The sequence below is a fragment of the Clinocottus analis genome, unplaced genomic scaffold, assembly GCF_023055335.1.
Source record: "Clinocottus analis isolate CAN_PGR_092001 unplaced genomic scaffold, fCliAna1.0.p SCAF_4, whole genome shotgun sequence".
NCBI classification, from domain to species: domain Eukaryota; kingdom Metazoa; phylum Chordata; class Actinopteri; order Perciformes; family Cottidae; genus Clinocottus; species Clinocottus analis.
Window position 1 is genome coordinate 846,973 of NW_027176153.1, and position 15,000 is coordinate 861,972.

Genomic DNA, 15,000 nt, shown 5'->3' on the forward strand with positions numbered 1-15,000 from the left:
AAAGTGTGTGTGTGTGTGTGTGTGTGTGTGTGTGTGTGTGTGTGTGTGTGTGTGTGTGTGTGTGTGTGTGTGTGTGTGTGTGTGTGTGTGTGTGTGTGTGTGTGTGTCCTACGTGTCCAGTAGGGGGCAGTGTGCCAGTGCTGGTTGTCGTGAGTGAAGCAGGTGAGTCCGGGCATCGAACATGTGTCGTTGTTTCTGATCCTCTTGATAATCTTCCTCATCTTCTTCCTCCTCTTTTGCTCCTTCAGAAGCCACGCCTTCTTGTCCCGAGCCCCGCCCTTCCTGCACACACACAGATAAAACACACATAATGCACACATACACGTTCACACACACACACACACACACTTCAGTGCGTTTGTTGTGAGCCGCGGACGTCGCCATGTTGAGAGCCGTTGAGAGTCAATCAAAATGCTTCCAATCTCAAGCGACGTACCTTTCCACTTCCTTTCCACTTCCTTTCACTTCCTTTTCACTTCAGTTCACTTCCTTTTCACTTCCTTTTTACTCCCTTTCATTTCCTTTTCAGTTCCTTTTCACTTCACGTGAGTACAGCCGAGAAACTACGTCCTGTACTACATCTCAGAGGTACATGTTGTACATTTTATGTGCAGAAATTGGAGAATTCTGGGAAAACGGGAAGATTGACATAACAGAACACCATTTGATTTAGAACTGGTCCCACTGACCCAGACCGGGTCAGACTGGGTCAGACCGGGTCAGACCGGGTCAGACTGTTCAGACTGGTCAGACTGGGTCAGACTGGTCCTGCTGGGTCTCACAGTAAACCTCTGGTCCTCACCTGAAGGGGTGTCCTCCACCTGCTCGGTACCTCAGCTTGTTCTTCAGTTTGGACTTATACCTGGAAAACACACACGTTACCACACTGGCCTGGTCACACACTGTGTGTGTGTGTGTGTGTGTGTGTGTGTGTGTCTGTGTGTGTCTCACTCACAGGTATTTATTACAGTCACACTCCAGGGGGCGGGCCTTCTTCAGGTGACCTCTGACCTCTCTCAGGTTCTTGATCTTCGTCTGCAGCGTCTCGATCTGACAGGAAGAGAAAACCTTCAGCCTCGAGTTCCTGTACACTACGTGTACTTTGTACTGCACCGCAGTATTCTGACACAGTGTGTTACTTTACCAACAAAAACATGTAACTGGAAGTGTGTCTTAAGTAACAGAGTATTTATCTGTCTAGTACTAGTACCTTCCTGTAGTAACAGAGTATTTATCTGTCTAGTACTAGTACCTTCCTGTAGTAACAGAGTATGTATCTGTCTAGTACTAGTACCTTCCTGTAGTAACAGAGTATGTATCTGTCTAGTACTAGTACCTTCCTGTAGTAACAGAGTATGTATCTGTCTAGTACTAGTACCTTCCTGTAGTAACAGAGTATTTATCTGTCTAGTACTAGTACCTTCCTGTAGTAACAGAGTATGTATCTGTCTAGTACTAGTACCTTCCTGCAGTAACAGAGTATTTATCTGTCTAGTACTAGTACCTTCCTGCAGTAACAGAGTATTTCCCCGTACTAGTACCTTCCTGCAATAACAGAGTATTTCCCCGTACTAGTACCTCGTGGTCGATGTGCAGCTTGTGGTCCTTCCAGGCCTGAAGAGACTGATACACTCTAGTGTCACACTGGACGGAGGTGTTGGGAAGAATGGAACATCTGGAGGAACAAGAAGGAACACAGAGTGGAACATCTGGAGGAACAAGAAGGAACACAGAGTGGAACATCTGGAGGAACAAGAAGGAACACAGAGTGGAACATCTGGAGGAACAAGAAGGAACACAGAGTGGAACATCTGGAGGAACAAGAAGGAACACAGAGTGGAACATGTAGAGGAACATGTAGAGGAACAAGAAGGAACACAGAGTGGAACATGTAGAGGAACATGTAGAGGAACATGTAGAGGAATAAGAAGGAACACAAAGTGGAACATCTGGAGGAACAAGAAGGAACACAGAGTGGAACATGTAGAGGAACAAGAAGGAACACAGAGTGGAACATGTAGAGGAACATGTAGAGGAACATGTAGAGGAACATGTAGAGGAACATGTAGAGGAATAAGAAGGAACACAAAGTGGAACATGTAGAGGAACATGTAGAGGAACATGTAGAGGAACAAGAAGGAACACAAAGTGGAACATGTAGAGGAACATGTAGTGGAACATGTAGAGGAACAAGAAGGAACACAAAGTGGAACATGTAGAGGAACATGTAGAGGAACATGTAGAGGAACATGTAGAGGAATAAGAAGGAACACAAAGTGGAACATGTAGAGGAACATGTAGAGGAACATGTAGTGGAACATGTAGAGGAACAAGAAGGAACACAAAGTGGAACATGTAGAGGAACATGTAGTGGAACATGTAGAGGAACATGTAGAGGAACATGTAGAGGAATAAGAAGGAACACAAAGTGGAACATGTAGAGGAACAAGAAGGAACACAGAGTGGAACATGTAGAGGAACATGTAGAGGAACATGTAGAGGAACATGTAGAGGAACATGTAGAGGAACAACACCCGACTGTAACAGAAGTTCACTGTTATTTTGTAACTTTCCCACTTTTTCCTGAATGTGTTGCTTCATAAAATAAATATTCTTCTCCTTGAAATATTTCACAGCCGGTGGGTTGTGTGATAGTTGTGTGATAGTTGTGTGATTGTTGTCGTGTTAGTTGTGCTAGTTGTCAAACAATACCAAAGGAACACCAAAAAGGCCTGTGATGATGTATTAAAGTGTTCAAACGTACCTGGACAGTTGATTCTACGAGACCAACGGACTATTGATCCGTTTCATTGATCCTGTCCATGGGTAGAGAATCTTCAACATCGGCTCACCTGTGTGTGACCTTGTGGGAGTTGGGCGTGGCCACGGCGTTGGGAACTCCTCCCATCCCGCTGAACTCGTCCTCGGACTCGTTTCTGATTGGCCGAGCCCAGTCGGCTCCGTCCAGAGAGCTGCGGTTGACGGGGAAGCTGTTGGTCATGTGTGCAGAGCGGCTGAATCGGTTCCTGGAGTAACTCTTCAGGGCCTTGAACTCTGACCCAGAAACAGAAGAACACAGTTCAGTCGTTTGAATCAACAACTTCTTCTCTTCAGTGGCAAAGTAACGAAGACCAAGACGCTAGTGTTCGTGTGTCTACTACCGAACACTTCATACTGTACACTTCATAAAGTACACTACACTACCGAACACTTCATACTGTACACTTCATAAAGTACACTACATACAGTACACTTCATACAGTACACTTCATACTGTACACTTCATAAAGTACACTACATACAGTACACTTCATACAGTACACTTCATACTGTACACTTCATAAAGTACACTACACTACCGAACACTTCATACAGTACACTTCATACTGTACACTTCATACTGTACACTTCATACTGTACACTTCATACAGTACACTACACTACCGAACACTTCATACAGTACACTTCATACTGTACACTTCATACAGTACACTTCATACTGTACACTACACTACCGAACACTTCATACAGTACACTTCATACAGTACACTTCATACAGTACACTTCATACAGTACACTTCATACAGTACACTTCATACTGTACACTACACTACCGAACACTTCATACAGTACACTTCATACAGTACACTTCATACTGTACACTTCATACTGTACACTTCATACTGTACACTTCATACAGTACACTTCATACTGTACACTACACTACCGAACACTTCATACTGTACACTTCATACAGTACACTTCATACTGTACACTTCATACTGTACACTTCATACAGTACACTTCATACTGTACACTTCATACTGTACACTTCATACTGTACACTTCATAAAGTACACTACACTACCGAACACTTCATACAGTACACTTCATACTGTACACTTCATACAGTACACTTCATACTGTACACTTCATACAGTACACTTCATACTGTACACTTCATACTGTACACTTCATACAGTACACTTCATACTGTACACTTCATACAGTACACTTCATACTGTACACTTCATACTGTACACTTCATACTGTACACTTCATAAAGTACACTACACTACCGAACACTTCATACAGTACACTTCATACTGTACACTTCATACAGTACACTTCATACTGTACACTTCATACTGTACACTTCATACAGTACACTACACTACCGAACACTTCATACTGTACACTTCATACAGTACACTTCATACTGTACACTTCATACTGTACACTTCATACAGTACACTTCATAAAGTACACTCTTCTTCCGCCATGTAGCCAAGATGGCGCCCGTCTAGTGCGAGGCGTGTCCATCGCTTTACACTGAATCTTTTGACCGTTTGCAGAGCGCCATGCGGGTTCTTTCAGTGCTCTGAGTTCTGCTGGTTCTGTCAGCGTGGCGCACTAAACACTGGAAGTCAGAGCTCAAAGTGCTCAAGTGTCTGGTAGTAGACACGGTCTTAGGGTCCGGGTGGGCGGTGCAGTTTCCACCTCGGACACTAGAGGTCAGCACCACATCAGGACCCACAGTGAGCTGCCGGAAACCAGAAAAGTCAATCTGATCATGTGATCGTTGGTGAGTTTGATGCTGATGAGAGAACCTCTACTTGGATGCTCGAGGCGGATTGATTTTTATGAAAAACATTCTAGATCCAGAAAACTCTGGATTTTTAGTAAACCCTCACAAATACACAGCAACAAACTCGTGACTTGTATTATTCCTGTTTGTTTTGTGTTATCAGACGTTGTTTTATGTACATTGTGACTTCTTGGTTCTGGTGAGTCCGGGCATGTGTGATGAAGCAGAATGACTCATGGTCGTCTTACTGCATTTCCCTGTGAATAAGATCAAGAATCCTTGTGCAACGGTCACATCTTGAAGCTGAAGTCCAGTTTCTGACAGTAAGAGAAATTATTATATCGTTCTACCAATAACTCACCTTCTTTCAGACACAAGGAAATATAACATTTATTTATATTTATTTCATTACTTTGTCTATTAACATCTGTAGATTTCTTTCTAAATTCACCTTAACCCGCCATTACATAATGCCTTATATGCACATTTAAACATATTATTTAATAAAACTTGTAATACAATAAATCCTCCTCTTCAGGTCAGTAATCAACTGAGGATGTTTCATGGTGATAGAAATCCTCAGGAAACACGTATTTCCCAGGAAGTAATGCCCCCTATCGCCCCCTGCTGGACTGAACTCGCATCACTCACTCTTCTTGGAGAAGAAAGACTTCTTGTTGAACGGCCTCATCGTGGAGGGTCGCGGGTTCAGAGGCCGGAGGTCGCGCAGGTCGCAGTCGCAGGCGGCGGCGGCGGCGGCGGCGCGGCGGTACAGCTGAGACTTGACGCTGAGCGGACGCTGGCGGCCGGTCGCGCCCCTCTGCAAGCCCGGAGCCCCGCCTCCTTCATTCTTGCACTTGAAGAGCCGAAGTTTCCCCGTGGCGTCCTCCACACACTGCCACTTCTGCACACAGACACACAAAGAGCTGTGCGTTACACACTTCAGCCTCTGGAGTCACTGTGGCACCGCGGACAGGTGAGGCCAAAGACACGCAGCTCAGGTCGATTGGAGACTGTGAATAGGTGTGAACGGTTGTCTGTCTCTATGTGAGCCCTGAGATAAACTGGACACCTGGCCAGGTGAACCCTGCCTTCACCCAATGCCTGCTGGGATTCGACTCCAGCCGCCGCTGAACCAGGGAGGCGGCGTTCTCTACACTTTCCACCACAGGAAACATCCTCTCTTTGTCTTTGAGGATTTCTTTCTTTCGTCGCTGTGCAGTTGTTCATTTGCAGCAGCTGAATACATTTCTGTTGTTGACAAAACGCCTGAATTCTTAATCTCACACACACACACACACACACACGCACACACACACACACACACACACACACACACACACACACACACACACACACACACACACACACACACACAGAGCATCCTCTACAGGCTGTTTATCAGAGCCATCCAGCAAGCCAGCAGACACTGTTGCTAAGAAACTAATCAACTGGCTAAAAGGATTTCTCGACAAGTGTAATTAACTTCAAACAAGCATGAACACACACACACACACACACACACACACACACACACACACGCACACACACACACACACACGGCTCCTGAAAGTTTGTGTTGTGCCGCTCCATCTTGATTCTCCTCACGTCGGCTCTCTTTGACTCCGAGCGCTCGGTCCGTGGTGCTCGTTAGCGGCGGTTCTTGTGTCTGTTTGAGGAGAAGACATCTGGTCTCCATCCCTCTTGCTGGTCTACTCGCTTTCTTCTCAGTCTTTGTTTGTCGGTTGCAGCCAGAAGGCATCGCACTTTTCCTGCCTTCATCCCAGAACTGTTCCCTGTTCTGAGATGTGAACGTCTCAGCTCCATTTAGTCATTTTTAACATGTGAAGAGAGTAAAGACTCATGAGTAACGGGACTGGGATCTGGACTGAAGGAGGGACATCAAGAGGGAAGCAATGGGATAAGGACCAGGACCAGGAGGACCATGGAGTAGGACTAGAAGGAGGAGGACCAGGAGGACATCAGGAAGACTGGAAGGAGGACCAGGAGGACAAGAGTAGGACTGGAAGGAGGACTAGGAGGACTGGAAGGAGGACTGGAAGGAGGACCAGGAGGACATCAGGAAGACTGAAAGGAGGACCAGGAGGACTAGAATAGGACTGGAAGGAGGAGGACCAGGAGGACATCAGGAAGACTGGAAGGAGGAGGACCAGGAGCACATCAGGAAGACTGGAAGGAGGACCAGGAGGACAAGAGTCGGACTGGAAGGAGGACCAGGAGGACAAGACTAGAACTGGAAGGAGGACCAGGAGGACATCAGGAAGACTGGAAGGAGGACCAGGAGGACTAGAGTCGGACTGGAAGGAGGACCAGAAGGACAAGACTAGAACTGGAAGGAGGACCAGGAGGACATCAGAAAGACTGGAAGGAGGACCAGGAGGACTAGAGTCGGACTGGAAGGAGGAGGACATCAGGAAGACTGGAAGGAGGACCAGAAGGACAAGACTAGAACTGGAAGGAGGACCAGGAGGACATCAGGAGGACTGGAAGGAGGACCAGGAGGACGAGAGTAGGACTGGAAGGAAGACCAGGAGGACAAGAGTAGGACTGGAAGGAGGACCAGGAGGACATCAGGAGGACTGGAAGGAGGACTAGGAGGACAAGAGTATGACTGGAAGGAAGACCAGGAGGACTGGAAGGAGGATCAGGAGAAGAATAACTGGAAGAACTCCTCCTTCCAGTTATTCTTCTCCAAGACAGGAGTGGGACTATAGGGAGTGGGACCAGGGGGACAGTAACTGGAAGGAGGAGGACCAGGAGGACAAGAGTAGGACTAGAAGGAGGAGGACCAGGAGGACAAGAGTAGGACTGCAAGGAGGAGGACCAGGAGGAGAGCAGGAGGGCTTGGAGTGAAGTGATGGGCTTCGGGTGGAAAGCAGCTCAGTACCTGTCCAGTCTGCTGACAGGGCGTCTGGTACTCGGCTCTCTGACAGAGGTCTTTTACTCGTTGGTATTTGGGCAGGAAGTTCTCCTCTTGCGACACTTCCTTCCCCTCGACCAGCTGGTGCAGCAGCTTCCTGTGGACACACAGACAGTTTCACTTCCCCTCCTGATTAAAGTCTTCCTTGATCTGGATCAGAGGTCTGAGAGGATGCTGTCTGCGGCACCTGTTGTCAGCTCCCTTGGGTTCATATTTAGTAGCAGTGACAATCGCTGTGAGGTGGTGGACTTACCCTCTCTCCACCAGGAACGAGTCCCTCCACACCTTCGGCTTCTTGTTCACTTGGAACCTGAACAAGGACGGAAAGAGCGGTGGGAGTTTAGTAATGAATCCTGCAGGGGTCCACTTCAGTTCCCTCGTTACTTTTACAGGTAACTCCAGGAAACACTCGACAGTCCGCCTGGTAAACGTTCTGGTTGGAGTTCCTCTTTCAATTCCTGAGTTCACTTAGTTCAAATATAAACTTCCCTGGTTTACATCATATCCACAACACACTGCGTCCCCTCGTCCATCTGCTTTCTATTCTGGGATGTTTGTGACTTTAACTTTGAGGAATAACATGTGGATGTCCCTGTTAGAAGAGAACAACCAGTGGAAACAGCTGCAGGACCTTTTCCCTTCGCACAGACAAGTCGGGAGCGACCGTGCAGAAGTGAAAGTAAAAGACTCTCCGGGCCGACGGCCACGTGGCGCTCTGGAGAACAAGTTACTTCAAAAACAAGGAGATGAATCACAGAAAAAACGAAGCATCAGCATGTTGGGGACCAGCTCCAGTCACAAAACTGTGAAATAATACTTATTTCATGGCAAAACATTGTCTGATTCAGGCATGCTGGGTACTGAAATGTGACCTTACAGGAACTATCAGTGTTTGTGAGGATGCGTATCGCTGTGTTAGGCTCCAACAAGCCTCTTGAGTCATGGGGTCGTGTTTCTTACAGAGATCTGAAGCTGTAGAGTGAACTCCTTAATGCTTCAGTTGTTTTTTTTTAAAATTTCAACCATGTGGTTGCAGAGATAATTAAGGCAACGTTTTAAATAGAATAGGCACTGGGGGGGCTTTGTACTTATGAGGTTAACATTACTTTAACCTTTTGGAAACCGTGCGTGAAAATCCTCCCGCTCCAATTTCAAGTCCCAGCATGCCCCATTCAGACAATCTTTTGGCATACAATTTTTTCCTTTTTTGAACATAACGACACAGTGTTTTGACTGAAACTTCTTCCTAACAGGACAAGTCTTTGTTTTATTGTGATTGTTGTTGCAGATTCTGGTTCTTTAGGTCCTAATCTTTCCATAAAGGTCTTATTGATGCTCCAGGAGGCTTTTTTGGGGAATCTGGCTCATATCATGCTGGATGTTCATAGTTACCATCAAAATATTTTTCAAAAGTGATTTTTTTGCAAATATACATTTTTTTCCCAAGACTTTGCTGAACAAATACAAACAATAAACACAAGTATTGGAGTTAGTTTGGGGTTCCTACGAGGACTCAAACAGGAAAAGGAGGTCTGGAGACAGAACTGCTTTCTGTTGGGTTTCTTGCCCTCCAGCGTCCATCATGACGGACAGCAGCGTGCACTGTATTTATTATAAATCAATGAGAGTTACACTTCCAGAAGATGTGTTTCTTGACAAAACACATGGAAACAACATGAACACAATATGAATATGTCTAACCATAACTTTGCACCTGCAGTTGAACATCTTCCAGTCCTGCTTGTTATCCTGTTTGCTCCGAGCTCCCGACCTTTATGTTTGCCTTTTGTTGTCAATTTGATCGTTATGAATATTAACACAACATGTAAATCCCTTCAGGCGGACCAGATGGCACGCAGGTGTTGAAATGAAGCGCTCCAGTCCGGAGACGCGTCTGACCTCCGTCTTCAACAAGCTGGTTATCACATCAAATACAGGTGTGTGTGTGTGTGTGTGTGTGTGTGTGTGTGTGTGTGTGTGTGTGTGTGTGTGTGTGTGTGTGTGTGGTCCTGTACCTGTTGGCAGGCTTGTCGGTCTCCAGCAGAGACAGAATGGACTTCCCGTCCATGTCTGCAGGCGTGTCGAGGCCGGCGATGTCCAGGATGGTCGGAGCCAGATCAATGTTCAGGACCATGTGAGTGTTACTGACACACACACACACACACACACATGCATAATGCATAATGAAACATGTATAATAGTAGTATTGTTATGGTAATACATACGTGGTTTGTGACTGTGAGACGTTTGATGTTTTCATATTTCAGCATTAAATGTGTCGTGTAGAATGCAGCTCTCTCTGAACTCATGATCTCCTCGTGGAACGGATCTGACTCTAATCTACTTTACCAGGACACACACACACACACACACACACACACACACACACACACACACACACACACACACACACACACACACACACACACACACTGCTGCTCCACTGATCCACAGATTTACTTGAGCTTCTCGTCACTTTTATCCTTTAAAATGTAATCTGTTTCTGTCCACTAGGGGGCAGAAACACGGTCCGGACATACTCTCATTATGTTGTACAGGTGAATGTGTGTGTGTGTGTGTGTGTGTGTGTCTGTGTGTGTGTGTGTGTGTGTGTGTGTGTCTGTGTGTGTGTGTGTGTCTGTGTGTGTGTGTGTGTGTGTGTGTGTGTGTGTGTTTACATGGTCCCCTGCTCCACGTTCGGTCCTCGAATAAAGAACGGGACTCGGATGTCAAACTCGTACGGCATGGATTTACCTGCAGACACACACACACACACACACACACACACACACACACACACACACACACACACACACACACACACATATACACTGTTAAATGTGTCTGGAGGAGATCGTTGACTTCACTTTGCGTCCTCGTGTTTTTTTTTACCTTTGACGAGTCCGAACTGTCCGATGTGATAACCGTGATCAGACGTGTAGATGATGTACGTGTTCTCTAACTCGCCCGTCTCCACCAGCATGTTGTAGAGCTGAGAGAGAGAGAGAGAGAGAGAGAGAGAGAGAGAGAGAGAGAGAGAGAGAGAGAGAGAGAGAGAGAGAGAGAGAATTTCTTTAGCTATATTGATGTTTTCTTATCATTTAACTTTGCAAACAGACGTGAAGAAATAGCTGAAACTGTGTGTGTGTGTGTGTGTGTGTGTGTGTGTGTGTGTGTGTGTGTGTGTGTGTGTGAGTGTGTGTGTGTGTGTGTCCTCCACCTTCTCCACGCTGTCGTCCACAGACAGGAGCGTCTGCAGCCGTTTCCTCTGCAGCATGTTGGTGAACTCCATGTGGATGGGCTTCATGGAGCCGGTGTAGCGCATGATCCAGTGCTTGTCCTGGTTGGGAGCGTAGTTGTAACTGGGAGTACTGGGAGGACGAGAGGCAGGAGGAACCCAACAAAGGAATGAGAGTGTGTGTGTGTGTGTGTGTGTGTGTGTGTGTGTGTGTGTGTGTGTGTGTGTGTGTGTGTGTGTGTGTGTGTGTGTAATGAATGCGTCCCCTAAGACCGCTCATTTCTCCTCTCTACTTAATTAAAAGTCCACGTTCAGCTTCCTGCTGAAACCTTCCTCCAACCTTCCTCCAACCTTCCTCCAACCTTCCTCCCAACCTTCCTCCCAACCTTCCTCCAACCTTCCTCCCAACCTTCCTCCAACCTTCCTCCAACCTTCCTCCCAACCTTCCTCCAACCTTCCTCCCAACCTTCCTCACAATCTTCTTCCAACCTTCCTCCAACCTTCCTCCCAACCTTCCTCCCAACCTTCCTCCAACCTTCCTCCAACCTTCCTCCCAACCTTCCTCACAATCTTCTTCCAACCTTCCTCTAAAACTTCCTCCCAACCTTCCTCCAACCTTCCTCCCAACCTTCCTCCAACCTTCCTCCCAACCTTCCTCCCAATCTTCTTCCAACCTTCCTCCAACCTTCCTCCAACCTTCCTCCAACCTTCCTCCCAACCTTCCTCCCAACCTTCCTCCAACCTTCCTCCAACCTTCCTCCCAACCTTCCTCCAACCTTCCTCCAACCTTCCTCCCAACCTTCCTCCCAACCTTCCTCTAAACCTTCCTCCAACCTTCCTCCCAACCTTCCTCCCAACCTTCCTCCCAACCTTCCTCCTAACCTTCCTCCTAACCTTCCTCTAACCTTCCTCCTAACCTTCCTCCTAACCTTCCTCCAACCTTCATCCAACCTTCCTCCTAACCTTCCTCCAACCTTCATCCAACCTTCCTCCAACCTTCCTCCTAACCTTTCTCCAACCTTCATCCAACCTTCCTCCTAACCTTCCTCCAACCTTCATCCAACCTTCCTCCTAACCTTCCTCCAACCTTCCTCCTAACCTTCCTCTAACCTTCCTCCTAACCTTCCTCTAACCTTCCTCCTAACCTTCCTCTAACCTTCCTCCTAACCTTCCTCTAACCTTCCTCCTAACCTTCCTCTAACCTTCCTCTAACCTTCCTCTAACCTTCCTCCTAACCTTCCTCTAACCTTCCTCCTAACCTTCCTCCTAACCTTCCTCTAACCTTCCTCTAACCTTCCTCTAACCTTCCTCTAACCTTCCTCCTAACCTTCCTCTAACCTTCCTCCTAACCTTCCTCCTAACCTTCCTCTAACCTTCCTCTAACCTTCCTCTAACCTTCCTCCTAACCTTCCTCTAATCTTCCTCCTAACCTTCCTCCTAACCTTCCTCTAACCTTCCTCCTAACCTTCCTCCTAACCTTCCTCTAACCTTCCTCTAACCTTCCTCTAACCTTCCTCCTAACCTTCCTCTAACCTTCCTCCTAACCTTCCTCCTAACCTTCCTCTAACCTTCCTCTAACCTTCCTCTAACCTTCCTCTAACCTTCCTCTAACCTTCCTCCTAACCTTCCTCCTAACCTTCCTCTAACCTTCCTCTAACCTTCCTCCTAACTTTCCTCTAACCTTCCTCCTAACCTTCCTCCTAACCTTCCTCTAACCTTCCTTCTAACCTTCCTCCTAACCTTCCTCTAACCTTCCTCTAACCTTCCTCCTAACCTTCCTCTAACCTTCCTCCTAACCTTCCTCCTAACCTTCCTCTAACCTTCCTCCTAACCTTCCTCCTAACCTTCCTCTAACCTTCCTCCTAACCTTCCTCTAACCTTCCTCCTAACCTTCCTCTAACCTTCCTCTAACCTTCCTCCTAACCTTCCTCTAACCTTCCTCTAACCTTCCTCTAACCTTCCTCCTAACCTTCCTCCTAACCTTCCTCTAACCTTCCTCCTAACCTTCCTCTAACCTTCCTCCTAACCTTCCTCTAACCTTCCTCCTAACCTTCCTCTAACCTTCCTCCTAACCTTCCTCTAACCTTCCTCCTAACCTTCATCTAACCATCCTCCTAACCTTCCTCTAACCTTCCTCTAACCTTCCTCCTAACCTTCCTCTAACCTTCCTCCTAACCTTCCTCTAACCTTCCTCCTAACCTTCCTCTAACCTTCCTCTAACCTTCCTCCTAACCTTCCTCTAACCTTCCTCCTAACCTTCCTCTAACCTTCCTCCTAACCTTCCTCTAACCTTCCTCCTAACCTTCCTCTAACCTTCCTCCTAACCTTCCTCTAACCTTCCTCTAACCTTCCTCCTAACCTTCCTCTAACCTTCCTCTAACCTTCCTCCTAACCTTCCTCTAACCTTCCTCCTAACCTTCCTCTAACCTTCCTCCTAACCTTCCTATAACCTTCCTCCTAACCTTCCTCCTAACCTTCCTCCTAACCTTCCTCTAACCTTCCTCCTAACCTTCCTCTAACCTTCCTCCTAACCTTCCTCCTAACCTTCCTCCTAACCTTCCTCTAACCTTCCTCTAACCTTCCTCCTAACTTTCCTCTAACCTTCCTCCTAACCTTCCTCCTAACCTTCCTCTAACCTTCCTTCTAACCTTCCTCCTAACCTTCCTCTAACCTTCCTCTAACCTTCCTCCTAACCTTCCTCTAACCTTCCTCCTAACCTTCCTCCTAACCTTCCTCTAACCTTCCTCCTAACCTTCCTCCTAACCTTCCTCTAACCTTCCTCCTAACCTTCCTCTAACCTTCCTCCTAACCTTCCTCTAACCTTCCTCTAACCTTCCTCCTAACCTTCCTCTAACCTTCCTCTAACCTTCCTCCTAACCTTCCTCTAACCTTCCTCCTAACCTTCCTCTAACCTTCCTCCTAACCTTCCTCTAACCTTCCTCCTAACCTTCCTCTAACCTTCCTCCTAACCTTCCTCTAACCTTCCTCCTAACCTTCCTCTAACCTTCCTCCTAACCTTCCTCCAACCTTGCCGCAGCTTGTTTTTGGTTTCCTCCTCTAGCTGCCGGCCTGTCTTCGCATTGTGCTTAAAGTTGTATTTGTTTGTAAATGTCTTGCACTGCATGCTATCTTAATTTCTTATCCTCTTGTGCGCTTCATGGACTTGGTTCTGTTCCCACGGTGACGCTCGTGCGCTCTGTGACAGGAGGTCATAGAGCGAGGACCACGCCGCTGATAGCTCATGCTCATAGAAACAACAGCAAAGGAGAAGTGTGGGCCTACATGTGCTGCGAGGCGTTGGGGAAGGCGGTGCTGTACTGCGGCGCCGAGTCCTCGGGTCCGTGCGGCGCCGCGTGGCTCAGCACCATCAACACCGGCCGGTGAGGGTACACTCGCTTCGACGAGCGGAAGTACCGGATGGACTCGGCCGTGATGAGGTCGGTCAGGTAGTCCTGCATAGACACGCATTGTGTTACTGACAGTGTTGGTCGTGTGCGTGTGTGTGTGTGTGTGTGTGTGTGTGTGTGTGTGTGTGTGTGTGTGTGTGTGTGTGTGTGTGTACCTGTGGGTACTGCGCTCCGTGTTTCTCTCGCTCTCCGTTCCTGCTCAGTGTGTAGTTGTAGAATCGGCTGTTCTTCACCAGACCGAGCCACTGCCTCCAGCCGGGGGGGACGTAGGACCCGTTGTACTCGTTCAGGTACTTCCCAAAGAACGCTGCACACACACACACACACACACACACACACACACACACACACACTCACACACACACACACACGCACAGTCAAAATCACAAAGTTGTAATACAAACCTCCACCTGTGTGTGTGTGTGTGTGTGTGTGTGTGTGTGTGTGTGTGTGTGTGTGTGTGTGTGTGTGTGTGTGTGTGTGTACCTGTCCTGTATCCGGTGCTGTTGAGGTAAACCCCGAAGGTTCTTGGTTCATGCTGCCGTTGCCATGACGGCGAGGAGCAGTTCTCGTTGTTGGTGTAGGTGTTGTGGTTGTGAACGTACCTGAAGACACAAAGTTACATATTATATATATATATATATATATATATATATATATATATATATATATATATATATATATATATATATATATATATGTAATATATAGAGATATGTAATCTCTGTCTGACTTACTTCCCAGTGAGCATGCTGGATCGTGACGGACAGCACATGGGCGTGGTCACAAAGGCGTTGGAGAAGGAAGTCCCGCCCTCCTCCATGAT

At 47.1% G+C, this 15,000-nt stretch overlaps 1 protein-coding gene across 7 annotated transcripts in view; it reads right to left on the reverse strand.

The window, feature by feature from the left end:
- Positions 1-15,000, reverse strand: part of LOC137800012 (extracellular sulfatase Sulf-2-like) — a 39,678-nt gene that overhangs the window by 4,626 nt on the left and 20,052 nt on the right. For 5 of the 7 annotated variants that reach the window (XM_068596990.1, XM_068596988.1, XM_068596989.1 and 2 more), the window contains exons 4-19: positions 14,912-15,000; positions 14,661-14,779; positions 14,330-14,481; positions 14,050-14,219; positions 10,750-10,900; positions 10,422-10,521; positions 10,208-10,283; positions 9,545-9,673; positions 7,783-7,839; positions 7,497-7,626; positions 5,240-5,492; positions 2,853-3,054; positions 1,579-1,675; positions 956-1,050; positions 803-862; positions 113-282 (exon numbers count right to left, since the gene is read on the reverse strand). The exon at positions 14,912-15,000 is cut by the window's right edge and continues 32 nt beyond it. In XM_068596990.1, coding sequence (XP_068453091.1) covers positions 113-282; positions 803-862; positions 956-1,050; positions 1,579-1,675; positions 2,853-3,054; positions 5,240-5,492; positions 7,497-7,626; positions 7,783-7,839; positions 9,545-9,673; positions 10,208-10,283; positions 10,422-10,521; positions 10,750-10,900; positions 14,050-14,219; positions 14,330-14,481; positions 14,661-14,779; positions 14,912-15,000 — 2,050 coding nt within the window. Of the gene's footprint in view, positions 1-112; positions 283-802; positions 863-955; positions 1,051-1,578; positions 1,676-2,852; positions 3,055-5,239; positions 5,493-7,496; positions 7,627-7,778; positions 7,840-9,544; positions 9,674-10,207; positions 10,284-10,421; positions 10,522-10,749; positions 11,130-11,176; positions 11,192-14,049; positions 14,220-14,329; positions 14,482-14,660; positions 14,780-14,911 lie in introns of those variants that run through there. The other 2 variants (XM_068596991.1, XM_068596992.1) reach the window with 2 other exon arrangements.